Here is a 16438-nt window from a genome sequence, read left to right as displayed (position 1 = left end):
GAATGTGTTTTGTTTTATTTTATTTAAATTGATTACAATTATCCTCCGCTCCGTTAGAGGGCGCGAGAGGAGCGCGTCATCTCTGAAGTCACCGAGTGTGTCGTGAGGAAGAGACGCGGCGGTTGAGTTCAAATTTTTCGAAGAAAAATACAAGCAGCGAGTGGAGGGAAATTACATTTAGGTATTGTGCTTTATTAATTTATTATTCAACTGCATATCTGTCTTTTATGAAAGTAAGACATGTTTTAAAGTCGAGAGCAGTTTGTTATCCTCAGTGTAATGCTGTTGTTATGAGCCTATGGATGTCTCGTCTGACAGTCAGATAAAGACAAACAGACACACTGAGTTAAACAAAGCACTTCTGAGAAAATACAGAAGTGTTACTATAATGTCGTATGTTTAGTGTAATTTTAACAAACCATCCTAAAGGGTTTATTTATTTTTAATTTCAAGTATAGTGTTTCTCACTTCTTTTTTCTTTTCTTTTTTGATTTAGTGCGCTGTATTATTCACGTGCATTGAAGATGGAGCAGCCGGATCTCGGGTAAGTTAAGTTGTCTTATGTAGCGTTATCTGTAATTTTTCCGACAAGCTGCTTTGGATGAATAATGCGGTCTTGCACTTATTGATTCTGTATACATGATTTGAGTCGATCTGCGCATGCTCATGTTCAAGTGTTTTACTCTAACGTTACTTAGCGTCTCAAACTGAAGACTCAGTTAAAGTTTTGATTCACCAATAATACATTTCCATTTGCGGTGCTTAAATGCAAATGTCAGAACTATTGTGTTTATGTCCTCGCCCCTAAAACAAGTCTAATATTTTAGCATCTAATATTTGTTAAGGCTTCAGTAGTATTCTGTCACATCGTGATCAGATCGCTTGTAATCAGCTTTTATTATAATATTATAAGCCACTGACTGTTGCAAGTTGTGGAAATAAACTCTTAATGGGCCTTTCTTTTATATTGTAATTACTTTTATAATGATTGTGTAAATGCTTATATATATGTAAATAAGCATACATAAGAATAGATTTATGTTTTGGGTTGATAATTGAATTAGTTAATGTTGTGTATTAACATAATGCAAAAAAAAAAAAAAAACTCTTTGAGCTTGCAAAGTTACTTTAGATGTTCTTCATTTGCATTCGATAAAATCAGGAATAAATGTAACTGTTCATGTTTAATAAGTAAATGGTTTTCTTTCCAGGTAAATTCCATAATATTTTATCAAAAAACAACTTGTATAACTAATCTTTGCCACTTTTTCCCAGTAATGACGCAGGAAAATCTTCAAGAAGAAGACTTTCTTCGGTATGTATCATGATAGGTGATTAGGTTTGATAGGTGTCCCACTTGTATTCACTCTGTTGCAGTCTGCAAGAAGTGTTGAGCCCTTTCCTCTTAATTTTATTACATTTCTAAATGTCCCTAAACATGAAATGGATCCTCTTGATTGTCCCCTGACAGATTTTAAAAGCTCCTCGAACATCTATGAAAGTACATGGGGCTGAGCAAGAGGAACAAAAGGTGATTAAGTTACTGAATGTTTTTGAATATAATTAATAATATAATAATTTCTTTTTTTAATGTCTTTTTCTATTTATGCAGGAGGAAATTGTTAAGCCTGTTGAGAAGAAGAGAAATTCACGAAGAGTGAGTTTTGCCACCACAAATAATGTTCGAGTCTTTAAAAAGTAAGTGCAATGATGTCGACCCACGGATTGGAAGATACAAACATAAATTACATGTAAAAAATAATTCATTTACGATGTTTAAAATTTTGCAGTGATGCAAAGAGTGAATCTCTTGTTCTGGCTTCCATACAAAACACAAATGTTGGTGAGCAATTTATTTGTTTTTAACATGTTACCTGAAGTAGTTTGTGCTTCATGGTTAAGGATTATATGAACCAGTTCTGTCAAATTAAAAGCATTAAATATTTCCTGTTGCGTATATATAAAACATTTACACACTAATTTACTTCATTGTGTTTTGTTAAATTCAGCAGGAGATAGACCAAATGAAAAGTAAGTAATGGCTTATATTTTTTCATTTGTTTTCTGACTGACATGCTGTTCAATTTGAACATGTTTAGCCACTTTTCCACTGTTGAGCCAAACTGTTTTCTTTGCTTAACCATTTCATTCTGTGCCCAATCCCTTGCAGCCAGTACAGCTATTGTTTCATTTTTCTCTGCGGGGCTGGTAACATGTGACCAACATCGTTTATGAAAACCTGTAACTTTCTTTTTTCATCTAATGACAGGATTCTGCATTTTGTAGATGAGGGAAGTCACCAAATCAAAGGTAATGTTTTCAGGGAAAAATTTAAAATATTGCTGACCAATTGAGACATTGTTCTCCAATCTTTTTTTTTTACAGTGCAAGTGGTTTTATTCAAAATAGGATTGTGTTGACTTAAAGGGGTCATATAATGCTTTTTTAAAGATCATTATTTGGTGTAACAGAATATGTTGACATGCTTTAATGTTCAAAAAACACATTCTTTTTTCAAATACTGTACATTATTGTTGGTCCTCTATGCCCCGCCTCTCTCAAACGCTTAGTTTTCTACAAAGTCCCTCCTTCCGACAAGCGCAGTCTGCTCTGATTGGCCAGCTGACCCAGTGCATTGTGATTGGCCGAACACCGCAAGCACTCGTCGGAAATGTAACACCCCTTACCATAATCGCGAGCTTCATCTTTCAAAATAAATGTAAAGACAGTAAATAATGTTGTTAGTTTTCCCATCAGTTCAAGCCCGAAAGGGGAACAAACACCGTAATGACGCAGTACACAAGCCGCGGTTAAGACAGCTGACTCTACTGTGATGTGACGATGTCTCTCTCTCTCACTCTCTCTCTCACACACACGCGCACACACACACACGATGCGCAAAACTCCGCGTTTGAACAGTCAATAGCAAATACTTAAACTAATAACAAAACGGTAGCTGATTCAGAAGCGCCAGATTGTCATAGCAAAGTCAGAATTACCTCCTCTCCTAGGTTCACGAAACGGTCGTCCATAAAATGCATTGCTGTTCTGTTGTAAGTGATCTTAAAGATTCCTAAATGCATCTACTTTCGGAAGGCCAAATAAAGTGCTTTTGCTTTCGCACTGAAACACACAGCTTCTCCCTGACATGGCTGCATCAACACTAACTGCGGTTACTGAAACCACGCCTTCTTTCTTTGCGTGCGCATTATGAAAATATTCCCACATAGTGACCTAGATATGTGGGGGCATGTTAGAACGAGCCGTTTTAGGGGGGCATGGCAGAGTTTTAACTTTGATAAAGAATATCTCTTTGGTTTTGAGACTTTAGTCTTTGCAACTTCAGGGATCTTATCTATGAACAATCAGCTTGTAACACTCCAAAGAGAAAGGAGAACTTAAAATCGCATCATATGACCCCTTTAATTGTATAAATGTTTTTCACTGTAACAGAATCTACTGATCTTATGCATGTATTTCATGCTTCCTGCAAATTATTTTCATAATCAGACAGTGAACCACTAAACCTTTTCATATTTTTCAGGCCTGGAAACTTTGTTGAACACTCCTCTTTATTTGACCCAGCATAATGTAAGTACTAATCTAAGGCCAGATCATCAAAAATATTATGAATTTCAGGCGCCTGCTGTTTATGACATCCTTGATTAAAGTAACTATATGCTGCCACGACATTCAGTTTGGAGTGTGTGAATGTACAATGCTTGATTGTCAATAACTACTTCTGAGTTTTTGTATTTGTGTCTTTGATACACACCTTGTTTTGACATGCACTTATGATTAATTTGACCTTTCTCTCTCAAATTGTAGGAGAATTTCTTCTCAGATCCAGTCTTGCAGGATGACTGTGTGGATAGAACAATGCTGCTTGGAGAGGATACTGGATACATGGATATTACTCGCAGTCACACAGTCACAATTGATAAGGATTATGAAATTGAAGAAGAGACAAACTCAGATGTCAGCATCAACATGCCTCAGATGGTCCGTGGTGATCTGAATGTTGCAAATCAGAAGGGTTTGCCACATGAAGCAAAAGCAGAGAGGAAAAATGCTGCAAATGACTCAGACTTCAGTGCTTTTCTCGCCAGTTTGAGCTTACCCACTGTAAACACCATTAAGCCCCGAAATTCAGAAAATGAGCTTGGTAATATCTTCTGTTCAACCAATACAAGCACCGAAATTGATAAGGAGAATCAAGTACCATCTTTTTTAATGAAACAACATCCAGGTGACAAGGGTGACCCACAACAACCGCGGGGACTTCAACGTAGACGTTCTCGTGTTGCACTTGTTGAAGACGATGTAGAGGCAACCAAGAGTCACACTGTTGTAAATTGTACACCCTCTGTTACTGAAAATCAAGAAAGTGTTGCATTCATGAAATCTGCCTTTTCAAACATTCCGGATGACATGGAGCTCACTTTGAGCCAGACTGCGGCAATCAACGTTAAAGTTACAGAAAATATCACTCGCAATGTCCAGGCTGCTCTGGATCACAACAGATCCCATAATTTCTCTGAAGATGACAATGCAATGGAGATGACGGGGGCATTTGATGTATCTGTTCGAGAAAAAGACCACATAATGAGTATGAAGAAGCAAGCTCAGCCTTCAGTTCCCACAATAAGAAGGATGTGCTCCGTCAATGTAATTGGAAATGGAGAGACAACAGTTCAAAATAAAGCTGGTTATTTTCAGAGCAATCTCTCAATAGCTCAGACTGCTAATTCTGAGGATATGGAAATGACGGGAACATTTAATGTATCTGTTAAAGAAAAAGACTGCACAATGAGTATGAAGGATCAAGCTCAATCTCCAATTCCCAAAGTAAGAAGGATGTCCTCCTTAAATGTGATGGGAAATGCAGAGACAACAGATCAAAATAAAGCTGGTTATTTTCAGAGCAATGTCTCAATAGCCCAAGCTGGTAATTCGGATGATATGGAGATGACTGGGGCTTTAGATATATCTATTCGAGAAAAAGAGGAAGCTCTGTTTCCCAAAGTGAGCAGGATGTCCACTTTTGATTCTTTTGGAAATAAAGAAAAAGTGGATCGAAACAAATCTAGCAACAACTTTATAGCTCCAACTGCTAATTCTGACGATATGGAGATGACACAGTGTAAGACTATTGTTCTCGAGGACAAACCATCAAGTGGAAACAAGCCATTCAGCAACTCAAGGATGAGCTTGCCTCTTGTACCTTTATCCAGAACTGTTAGAGAAGATGAGCATACAACAGGCTTGAAGGAGGAAGCTCTGCGTCCAATTCCCAGCATAAGCAAGATGCTCTGCTTTGATTTAGTTGGGAATGGAGTGATAATGGATCAAAACAAATCAGGCCATCTCCCGATAGCCCAAACTGCAAATTCTGATGAGATGGAGATGACAAAGTGTCAAACTATTTTTCTCGAGGCCAAGCAGGTCAATGGAGACAACCCTTTAAACAACTCAAGGAAGAATTGGGCCCATACGTCGGTATATGGAACTGAAGGCAGTGATGGGATGGACATGACTCAAGCATTCACAGGGCATATAATGCTAAACGCTCTTTCAGCCTCCAAGAAGGAAAGAGGTGAAAGCATTCTGATACCTGCTACAACTACATCAGCTCAACATAATGAGAGTGACTGTATGGACTTGACATGCCAACCATGTACTTTTGATGGGATTTCTCCCCCAGGTCCTGATGAAATGGAATTGACTAGATGCACCACTATTAACATTGACTCAAACCGCACCTGGTTAGGGAGTGCTGTGAATATCACAGGTACAAGAAGAGTGCCATCCTCTGCTAATCAAACAATTACTGTGGTTGAACCTATGGAGATGACGGAGGTACATATGGCACCAGTCAGTGTGCAAAAGCATAAAGCTTTTATGACTCGAAGAAAGTCCGGAGCGAGAATGATGTCCTTGATGTGTGATCCTGAAAACACTGAAGCTGATAAAAGCCAGATTGATTTCTCCAACCCTGATGATATGGACATGACACAATGTCAGACTGTTGTGCTTGAGGCTGAAAACTGCAAGAGGTCCAGACCATTCAGTAACTCGAGGAAGAGTTTGAACCTTTTATATACATCCTCCAGTCCTGATGTTGACGGTATGGAGATAACCCAGGCACTCACTGGCAATATCGTGTTAAACAGCTTTGTATCCAATGAGGAAAGTAATCGTGAGAGAAAGCTGTTGCCTCCAGCACAAAGTTGTCAAATGCAGGATGAGTCTGACTGCATGGAAATGACATGTCAAGCCAGTGCATCAAATCTAGCTATTCCCTGTGTTGATGATGAAATGGAACTAACAGGATGCAACACGATTGCATTTGACTCAAAAAGCACACTGGCAGAAAGTGCTATAGAGATCAAAGCAAATGTAAGTGCACTTTGGGCATCAACATCTGTTCCTAGATGCACAGTGTCAAGTGAAGAACAAAATGAGGTGAGTGAAGCTGCCAAGTGTGCTATTAACCATGTCTTACCCTCAAGACATGTTTTTGATCTTGATGGCAAAAACCTTAAATGCAACAACACCGAGACAACATTCTATGGCGCAGCTAACATGCAAGTGGACAGAAATTGCGAAATGGTGCATCTAAACGATGTGATGACGACTGATGAAGACAGTAACATGCAGGTTACAAATGTCCTTACAATGCCCATTGAAACTGAGAAAAGTGTTTTATTTAATGAAAAAAAAGAAGCAAATATAAAGACTTTCTGTGGCTCTACAAATAAAGAGGTGGGTCAAGCACTTTGGCCTAGCAAGGAACAAAGTACAAGCTCAATCCAACTTGAAGGTTCCTCCTCAAATCAGTCTGTAGTTGATTCCTTTATTAAAGAAGAGCTGCAACATGCAAAAACAAGACGGAGAAGTCTAGCAGACTTTCAAATGGAGCTTCACAACATGTCACAACGTATCCAGGAAGAGCAAAAAGTGATGATGGAAAGCACAACTGCACCTCTGGCTTCTTGTTCCCTCCCAGAGACTTCCCTTAAAGAGCAGTGTGAAATGGAAATTTCCAATGAGACAACTTCAAATGTCACGCCTAACGTCAAGCAGCAAAATAAGTCCGTTCAAAATGAGAAGACCACACCTTTTAGTTTGAAAAAGAATGCATTCTCATCAAGGTTGTCATTGGGTGGTATTGTACCAAAACTACCAAAACGAGCTACAACTGTAACTCCTAGCAAAACTGTGACCATAAGTACTAATGATTTACAATGTCTCCAACTAGAGAAACATTTCGACATTGTTGAACAAAATAGCAACTGCAGAGCAGTCAATATTAATGAGGAAGAGTTCCCTGAAATGAGCAGCGAAGAAGACTTGTCAGGGAGTCTTGAAAATTGGCCAATTAACAAGCAAGATGAACTGGATGGTTCTTTGGTTATCCCTAAAAATGAAGAGCCTCTTGAGGATGATGTCTTCGAGTCAGGCACAAGCAGAAGTCCATGTTTTAAAAGGCTGCATCCAGAGGAAGACCCTATTACTGCAGAACAAACCAAGAAAGCTTACATTTCTGACATGGTGGGCACAAAATGTTGTTAATTTTCACTTTAATACTTTGTTTGCTTGGTATTTCCTGCTACATGCTTAGAGGTTGTTCTGTAATAAAGTGTTAAGCTTGGGCTCCATTGTCGTGCATTATTATGCTAATGCCTGAGATTCTGTCTCCTCAGGGCCTTGAGTGCCATGAAGCTGTTGTACAGTGGGAAGGTAATTTTACAAGCCATGCCGCTCAGAATCCCAAGGCAAAGACGATTGAAGATACAGGAGTGTCTGAATCCAGTGAGTTATTTGTGTCAGTTGTCCGACACAGTGAAGTGTTTATGCACTTTGCAAAACCATTAAGAAGGTTTTTAATGTTGTTTGTGTATAACGAAAATGTGATCTGCTTTACAGCTCTCAGATACTCACAGTTTGACTCTCATATGGATGGGATGCTGGGTCACGTATTTGATTTCAACAAGGTAGCAGTATTTACACACACTCATATTATCTCCCATGTTTAAAAGGATTTTAAATAACATGTTTTGCATGGGAAAGCACTATTTATGCAAATATAAAAGTATAGTTGGTTATCTCATACTTTTATTTCCAGAAACTTGAGGACGGAAGCATCACAGTGAATGAGTTCCTAAGCCACTTTGGTATCAACTTCGTCATCCACAGATCTAGACCAAGTGCTCTTCCTGACAGTGTAAGTGGTCTGGCTTTCTCTTGCTCTCTTTGTGAACATAATATATGATGGTTGTAACACGTCTTTCTTGTTTCAGTGTAGAACTGGAGAGACACGCACCATGGAGGATTTGCTCAAAGAGAAATACATGTACCACCCCAAGCAGAGAGTATATGAGCAAGACTTTAAGAATCTCACAGAGATAGTAGAGAGGTACATGCCAGTGTGGCTTTGATAATGCTTTAAAGCACCGCAGATGTGTGTGTGTGTGTTTAATTGACAAATTTTATATATATTTTTTTTTAAACCTAATTTCCTCATAGACTTAAAGAACAGATGCCTGAACAAGAGAAATCACTGGGATGCATCAATGGAGCCCTTCAGCAAGAGATTTGTACTCTCTCTGAAGAGCAAGTATGTTCCTGGGTCATCTTATGTTAAATCGTTAAAATCATACCTTTATATTGTTCATCTTTGAGATTAAACCTACATGCTTGTTTGTTTTCCTCAGTTAAAAAGCTTTGGCTCCAAGTTGAAAGAGCGAAGAGTTTACTTTGGAAAGAGAAGCAAAGCACTTTCTCATGAAATGAAAGGAGTCTTGTACTCGGAGCTCATAAAAACAACACAGGTAAGAGAATTTTTTAATTTTGTTAAATAATTTCTAAAAAAAAAAGTCAAATTACTCTTTAATCTAAACATTTTTGTTTGTCATCCGAATTTCCTGATTTGAGAAATTCTGATACATAGACCCTAGGAACTTGATTGATTGAGCACACTTTTATTTCTTTTGTACAGATCTGTTTATCTGCTAAATGTTTTTTTTTTTTTTTTTTGGGGGGAGATAACTTTTTATTAACTTTTAATTTTGTTAAAGTAGTGAAGTAACCTATAAACAGCCTCCGTGCAAACCAACACTGACTAAAAGTCTTAACTACTGTGTATCTGTATTTCCCCCCCAATACATTTAGGATGCAAAACAGAGCCTGATATCTAAAATCAAAGAGACAGACGAAATGATTGAAGACTTGGATGGATGCATTAATGATTTAGAAACTGGTATGGATTTTCTTCTCGTCTCTGTTTCATGTTTGAATGTGTAGAACTACATAAAAAAGTAAAGTACTGCATCATATGTGACCCTGGACCACAAAACCAGTCATAATTGTCAATTTTTCAAAATTGAGATTTTTACATCATCTGAAAGCTGAATAAATAAGCTTTCCATTGATGTTAGGATAGGACAATATTTAGCTGAGATACAACTATTTGAAAATCTGGAATCTGAGGGTGCAAAAAATATCAAAATATCGAGAAAATCGCCTTTAAAGTTGTCCAAATTAAGTTCTTAGCAATGCATATTACTAATCAAAAATTAAGTTTTAATATATTTATGGTAGGAAATTTACAAAATATCTTCATGGAACATGATCTTTTCTTAATATACTAATGATTTTTGGCATAAAAGAAAAATCGATAATTTTGACCCATACAATGTATTTTTGGCTATTGCTACAAATATACCCCAGCGACTTAAGACTGGTTTTGTGGTCCAGGGTCACATATACTAATACCTGCAGGTAAATAACTCACTGCTTCTTCTATACTAGAACTTGCATCTGTAGAGGCCATGATTATGGGAGATCATCTTGATGCTCCTCGAACCAGACCAGCCTTAAAAGCCAAGGAAGAGGGTAAGTGCATTTCTATATTATAGAATTTTATAGCTTTATGAAGTGAGTAAGGAAGATGTAATGGTTTGTCTGTGTTTTTCCTCTCTACTAATAGATTTACATAGGCTTAATTCAGCTGTCACTAAGAAGGAGAGGTACTCATTCTTCTATCATTGTAGGATATGTTCAAGATTTTTTTTGCTTAATGTTATAATTCTGAACTTTTTAGGGAAACCGGTGAGCTGGAGATTCAGCTGAGGACCTTGGAGAGCCAACAGGAGAATTTGCAAGGGGAATCCAGTAGCCTTAAGAGTCATCTTACAACCTTGAACAGGTTTTGTTTTTCCCTTAGTTTAAAACCCATTGCAGCAGCTCTTTTTCACCCTGACTACACTGCAAATGGAGCACACTAGTGACAATAACAAAACTTCACTAAAAGAGCAGCAAACAATGCAACATTGCTCGCTCACTATGAGGACAGCTCTGTTGATTATAATCACTTGTTTGCTAGCTTTTCTAGCACTGTTGACAAGCTAACAGAAATGTGACTTCCATACTTATCCTATATGGTTTGCTAATTTTCGCTAAATACTAGACGTTGGGTTCAGTATGTTGAATATTATTGTTATTATTATTATATTACTGCTTTGCCTAGCCTTTATATTTTACTATGTAAATATATATATATATATTGTGCTGAAGGTGTGATGATTTGTCTTTTAGTTTGAACGAGTGGCGTCTTGATGCGATAGATGAGAGGGGGGCTTTGTTTACCTTCCTTCACAAAACTGTGCATCTGCAGGTGAACCTGCAAACACCTGCTGGTGAGTTGATTATCGCTTTATAATTACTCTTAACTGTTCTTCATCATTATTGTCACATATAACATTAGCTTAAAATAATCTCTTGTCTGTTAGGAAAAGAATGGATGACTGAGGATGTGGAGCGAAATATAGATGTAAGCTTCCAGTTGCACCTGGATGGTAAGTGAACAATAAATTAATAAGTAAAAGAAAAGATAAAAATACAATGTATTTAAATGTGTAAAATCCACTTCTTTTTTTAAGTGGAAAAATCTCAGTGTCATGCAAGCACGGTTCACAAGTTACTTGCACTACACTCTCAGTCTCAAACTCAATGGATACAGAGGTACCCAACAACCCGACATATACCAGAGGTAAGCAAACGCTGCAAACATTCATGTTTAACTGAAATCATAAGTGTCTTTAATATTAGAGATTATTATTTTGCTACAAAGATGTGTACATGTTTTAGAAGATCCAGTCTGAATAATGTATGATAGGGAAATGAGAAGTCTCAATGTTGTTGGATCATTTCTCAACAGCTGCTTCATGACATCAGTTTGGTGGTGGGTCGACTCAGGCTCTTGGGTGAGGAGATTCACCGGCTGAAGAAGTGGGGAGGATTGAAGCTTCGCATCCTGAAGATCACCTGTACAGACACACGGTATGTTACACTTTTTACTTGCTTTTATTCATGGATTCTTCCTTGGCATATTGAGCCTTGGTGCTTGTGTGGGTGGCACAAATTCAAATTGTGACATTTCCTTAATCCCTAAATCTCTAAAAGACCAAAAACAATTGAAACATTTGTGCCAACTTAAAGCCTGCTTTTATAAGAGTTTGTAACAATAATGACATGTTAATGAAACTGTAAGCATCTGTTTTTGTTTTTGCTCTTTCAGAGTCCATATCGTCTTCTCAAGTCTGAAAGCGTTTGAAAAGTTTGAGTTAAGTCTGATGGTCACTCCAGACTATCCCTTTGGGCCACTTCACATACAGGACTTCAAAAAACACATGGGGAATACAAGGTTTGAAAGCAATTAACATTTTTAGATCACAAGTTTAAATGTTGTTATCTGGCATTGTGAGTGAAGATAACATCACCTCCATTAGACAGGATTGTTATTAGAAAGAAATATCGTGAAGTCTCTAGTCTAGGCAGCGATTAGAGAAACACAACCGCTTTCCACATCTAATCGTTCAAAGAAAATGTGTCAAGTACAAAATATTAAAGTAATATTAATTGTAACTCAGTCTTTTTGACAGACAAGTTGTTTATGACTAAAGTACTTTATAGCAAAAAGATTCCTTTCTATCACATACCAATTTTCACTTTTATACTTTAGACGAGATGCAATTCTCATTGGTGCTGAGAGTGGCAAAATGTTGAATAAATCAGAAGCATTTCTCTCAAGATCATTCATCAACATGCAGTCCATAGTACATGGAAATAGAAATTTCACCAATGGCTACAATAATGTTCACTTCAGTGTTTTGCGCTTGCTGTCTTCTGTAGGTTGAGTCAAATTGAAGACATCATATCATCAGTCAAACCAGCCAAGAATTATCTGACAAAAGTCCTCAAGAAGATCCACGATGACCTTCTATGCTAGGATCTCAGGCCTTGTTTACTCAGTTTTTTTAGTATTTTTTTCAGTCTTTTAAATGTTTGTATATATTGATTTTTGTGTGATAAAAAATAATAATAATAATTAAAAATGTAGCCACAAACCACACCGAGTTTGCTGGCATTCTTTACATTTCTTGACCTGTTATGACTGGATTCTTATCTGTTGCTCAGTCGTGAATCCAACTATTGGAGTATGATATAACAGCCTAAGATGCTACTACTGATGATAATCTATAAAAATATGAAGAATGCAGGTAATCTTGGTTATTGGCATGAATGATGGGAGTGATGCTCTTTGGTCCCATTTGTGCTCTCCTTGATATGAATGTTCATTATGGTTTGAGTTAGAAACGGACATTTGTGAATAGTGCAATCAGTGTTGGGAAAGTTGCTCCATTTAAAATGACAAATTTAATGTTCTGTTTCACTCAGATTTCACAATACACAAGAAAATCATTCTCGTAAGTAACATAATTGAGCCAGAAACTAATCTGTTTACTAGAATTTCAGATAAGTAAATTAAATCACTGTAACATGTTATTCCCAACACTGGTGGCAACAAACTGCAACTGTTCATGGTATGTCATCTTTCAAAAGGCTAGTTTGGCCTCAAGTCCAACCAGCAATCTCCTACATATACGTGAACAGAAGAATGATTTGTATTGTGTAGAGCTAATTGTTACGGTCAGCTAGCTGTCAGGTAATCAAGATTTAATGCCATGACAACACAGGAGAAGATTTTAGGAATGGTGCTGGCCTTTGACAAGACTTGTACAGCATGAAGATAAATAGATGGCCTCTGTTGATCCCAGAGAGGAAATTTTGTGCAGCATAGAATGCGCAAAAAACTCTTGACAGTTAAGGAATGTTCCTGCAAGGCAGCCTGATAACAGTTATTAATAATAATAATATTAAATGCAAAAAGACTTCAAATGGTTTACCCCAGAATGAAAATATGCTCACCCTCAGGCCATCCAACATGTAAATGAGTTTGATTCTTCATGGGAAGAGATTTGGAGAAATTTGGCATTGCATCACTTGCTCACCAATGCATTCTCTGCAGTGAGATGGTGCCATCAGTATGAGAGTCCAAACAGAAGATAAAAATGCAATAATCCTCAAGTAATCCACACAATTTAGTCCATCAGTTAACGTCTTGTGAGATGAAAGGCTGCATGTTTATAAGAAACTAATTTTCTTCAAGGCATTTTTATCTTTAATCTGTTGTTTTCAGCCCAAGTCCATAATCCATAAAAACACTTCCTCCAATGAAAAAGTCCATCCTCTGTTGTCCTCACATCAAAATCCACCCGCATTTGTTTAGAACTATTTTGGACTGTTTTCGGTTGTAAACAGCGATTGATCTGTGCACATTTCTCTCCTGATTCAAGCAATGTTATGGACTGGTATTTTAGCTGGGAGCAATGGTTTGAAGTTAAAAAGGCCTAAATGATGGATTTGTTTCTTACTAGCACGCAGCTTTTCACTTTGCAAGAAGTTAAGTGATGGACTGGAGTCTTGTGGATTATTGTGATGTTTTTATCTGTTGTTTGGGGCACCCATTCACAGCAAAGGATCCATTGGTGAGCAAGTGATTTAATGCTAGATTTATCCAAATCTGTTCTGATGAAGAAACAAACTCCTCTACATCTTGAGTGGTCTGAGGGTGAGCTATTCCTTTAAGAGTATATTGTATGTGCACAATGTTATTACTGACCATGTTTGCAGAATCGTCTTTATGAAGCAAGACTTTTCAACAATGAAAACCAACATGCAGACTTTGACTGGCAGTTGTTCCATATTATTTGCTTGGGTACAAGAATGATGGATTCCTGACTCCTTGTGAAGGTAACTTTATATAATACCCCGTCTATATTTGTCTTCACTATAAGATGCAACCAAAGTTAACCTAGAGTAGAGAGCATTAAAATCATAGAGAACAGAAAATAATCTATGAAGCAAAGAAATAGATGGCCATTTGCATAGCATGTTGAGGCTCTAAAGCGGTGAGCGAGTTGCAACAAAACTCAAATTGCAATCAGCAGCCCTGCTTCGGTGATCTTTAATTACTGTGTCCATGTCATTTGTCCCACAGCATTAGTGTGATTTTATAGCACTGAAACTATCAGCTCTCTGATCATGATGCTATCTGGACACAGTCCAGGAAATGGAGAATGAAGAGGAATCTAGTTGGCTGTGGCTGACATGGATGGTGCTTATTACTACGTCACAGCTGACATCATTCTGTGATTTACATCATAAAAGAATGTCCTCTGCAATTACAGAGATTTTAATAAATGCACTTGACCTAACAGGGCATGGTAGACTGTATTTAAGGGCTTGTATTTAGATGAAATGCTACCAGCAAACATTTTTGCTTTTGCATTGTTGCATATTTCTTCATTGAACATTATAGAGGGTCTTATAGAAAGACTGCTAAACTTTGATTCACCCCCAAATGCATCCAATATTCTTTTTTTGTTGTTGTTGTTGTTGTTTTGATTATGAATGTGCTTTTAGACTGTTTGCAAACACACCAATGAATTTCAAAAGCAGAGATCTTTAAGAATGTTTTTAGTATTAGGCTTTTATATGCATGCACTCTACTTGTTTGTCAGTTTTTAGGCTCAAATATTGATATTGTGATTTTATTTTGATGCAATGCCCGCAGACTGGGTTTATTGAAAGATGTGCTGTTGCAGGTATCCAGTATATTAATCCAATTTTTATCAGTTTGATCAGGCTACTTAAAACCTATCCTGTGGATGTCAAAACATGTTTACCGTCTTAGAGATATATTGCTCTTATGTTAATGAATCTGTGTTTGGTGCTTTTTAGCCTCTTTCATAAGCAGGCAGCAGATTGTTTTTGTTTATTTCATTTATTCTTTCTCTGAAAAGACCTTCAGAAGACAAACAATCCCAAAGACATACGAGCCAGACAAGCTTTTTTGGAAATTCCATTAACTGAGTCACAAAGTACACTGGTATAAAGCTTTATTTCCCCTTGATCAAATATTTTACTGATATCATGCCAGCGAATTCTATTTACTTGTTTACACTCCCCATGCCATTACAATAATCAAGCTGAATTGAATTTTACTTACATTTCTGAAATGCTCTTGGCATCTCACTAGATGAAACCCAGAGTGATTTTTTTAGGTGAGACAGATCCCATATGGATGCACATATTGATGAGTCTACACTTTGTATATTGAAAAATACCTCCCAAAGTGTTTTTATGCAGCATTATAGCTTGATGCAGGTTTCTGGCCTTATTATGCGTAATTGGTCAGTGAATGTTATTTCAAAGGAAAAAGGTTGTCTTAATGTTTGTGAAAATATAATAAATTGCTCAGCATGTGAAAAAACAAATCCATTACCTAAGCCACACGAGCAGGAAAAATAATGTAAACTGAATGTTTACTGACAAATTCTTGTTGTTTTGCAAGTGTGTGTGTGTTCTTGTATATATGATTTAGAGGACACAAATGCATATAATGACATAGGTACTACAACGTAAACATGGTTTATAAGGACACTTCCTGTGTCCCCTTAAACCAAATGGCTTAAAAACATAGTAAACTGTGTTTTGTGTGTGTGTGTGTGTGTGTGTGTGTGTGAAGGGTAGGGTTAGGGTAAGGGTAAGGGGATAGAAAATACAGTTTGTACAGTATAAAAACCATTACGCCTATGTCCCATAAACATGGAAACCAGTGTGTGTGTAAAGTGTAGTGTAGTGTATACAGGTATTTCAACTCAAGTTGTTCCAAACTTGTGTGAATTTATTTCTTCTGCTGAACACAAAGGAAGGCATTTAGAAGAATGTTGATAACCAAGCAGTTACTGGTAGACATTGTCATTGGCTACCAGCAACTGTTTGGTTGTCCACATTTTTCAAAACATCTTATTTTGTGCTCAACAGAAGAAAGAAATTCATACATGTTTGGAAAGAGGACACAAATGCATATAATGACATAGGTACTACAACGTAAACATGGTTTATAAGGACACTTCCTGCGTCCCCTTAAACCAAATGGCTTAAAAACATAGTAAACTGTGTTTTGTGTGTGTGTGTGTGAAGGGTAGGGTAAGGGTAAGGGGATAGAAAATACAGTTTGTACAGTATA

General features: G+C 37.2%; 1 protein-coding gene across 3 annotated transcripts; it reads left to right on the top strand.

Annotated features, from left to right (window-relative positions):
• The first annotated feature begins 78 nt into the window (after window positions 1–78).
• On the top strand, window positions 79–12374 carry LOC107586816 (protein CASC5-like). Of its 3 annotated transcripts, none has more exons than XM_016274348.1 (26): window positions 79–181; window positions 497–544; window positions 1276–1315; window positions 1472–1531; window positions 1613–1698; window positions 1791–1843; window positions 2010–2031; window positions 2270–2310; window positions 3545–3591; window positions 3829–7554; window positions 7707–7815; window positions 7930–7997; window positions 8129–8227; window positions 8304–8419; window positions 8530–8620; window positions 8718–8834; window positions 9175–9262; window positions 9814–9897; window positions 9992–10031; window positions 10106–10210; window positions 10600–10700; window positions 10794–10859; window positions 10944–11053; window positions 11222–11343; window positions 11582–11707; window positions 12196–12374. In XM_016274348.1, the coding sequence occupies exons 2-26, from the start codon at window positions 525–527 to the stop codon at window positions 12290–12292; spliced, it is 5634 nt and encodes a 1877-aa protein (XP_016129834.1). In that variant the 5' UTR covers window positions 79–181; window positions 497–524; the 3' UTR covers window positions 12293–12374. The 3 variants fall into 3 exon arrangements, with proteins under 3 accessions (XP_016129834.1, XP_016129835.1, XP_016129833.1); XM_016274349.1 differs by having other exon boundaries at window positions 491–544; window positions 2013–2031; XM_016274347.1 differs by having other exon boundaries at window positions 491–544.
• Window positions 12375–16438: the final 4064 nt, after the last annotated feature.

Source organism: Sinocyclocheilus grahami, unplaced genomic scaffold, assembly GCF_001515645.1.
Source record: "Sinocyclocheilus grahami isolate Dianchi unplaced genomic scaffold, SAMN03320097.WGS_v1.1 scaffold86.1, whole genome shotgun sequence".
In the NCBI taxonomy this organism is placed as follows: domain Eukaryota; kingdom Metazoa; phylum Chordata; class Actinopteri; order Cypriniformes; family Cyprinidae; genus Sinocyclocheilus; species Sinocyclocheilus grahami.
The sequence above is the reverse complement of the archived record's forward strand: the minus strand, read 5'-3'. Positions and strand labels throughout refer to the sequence as shown.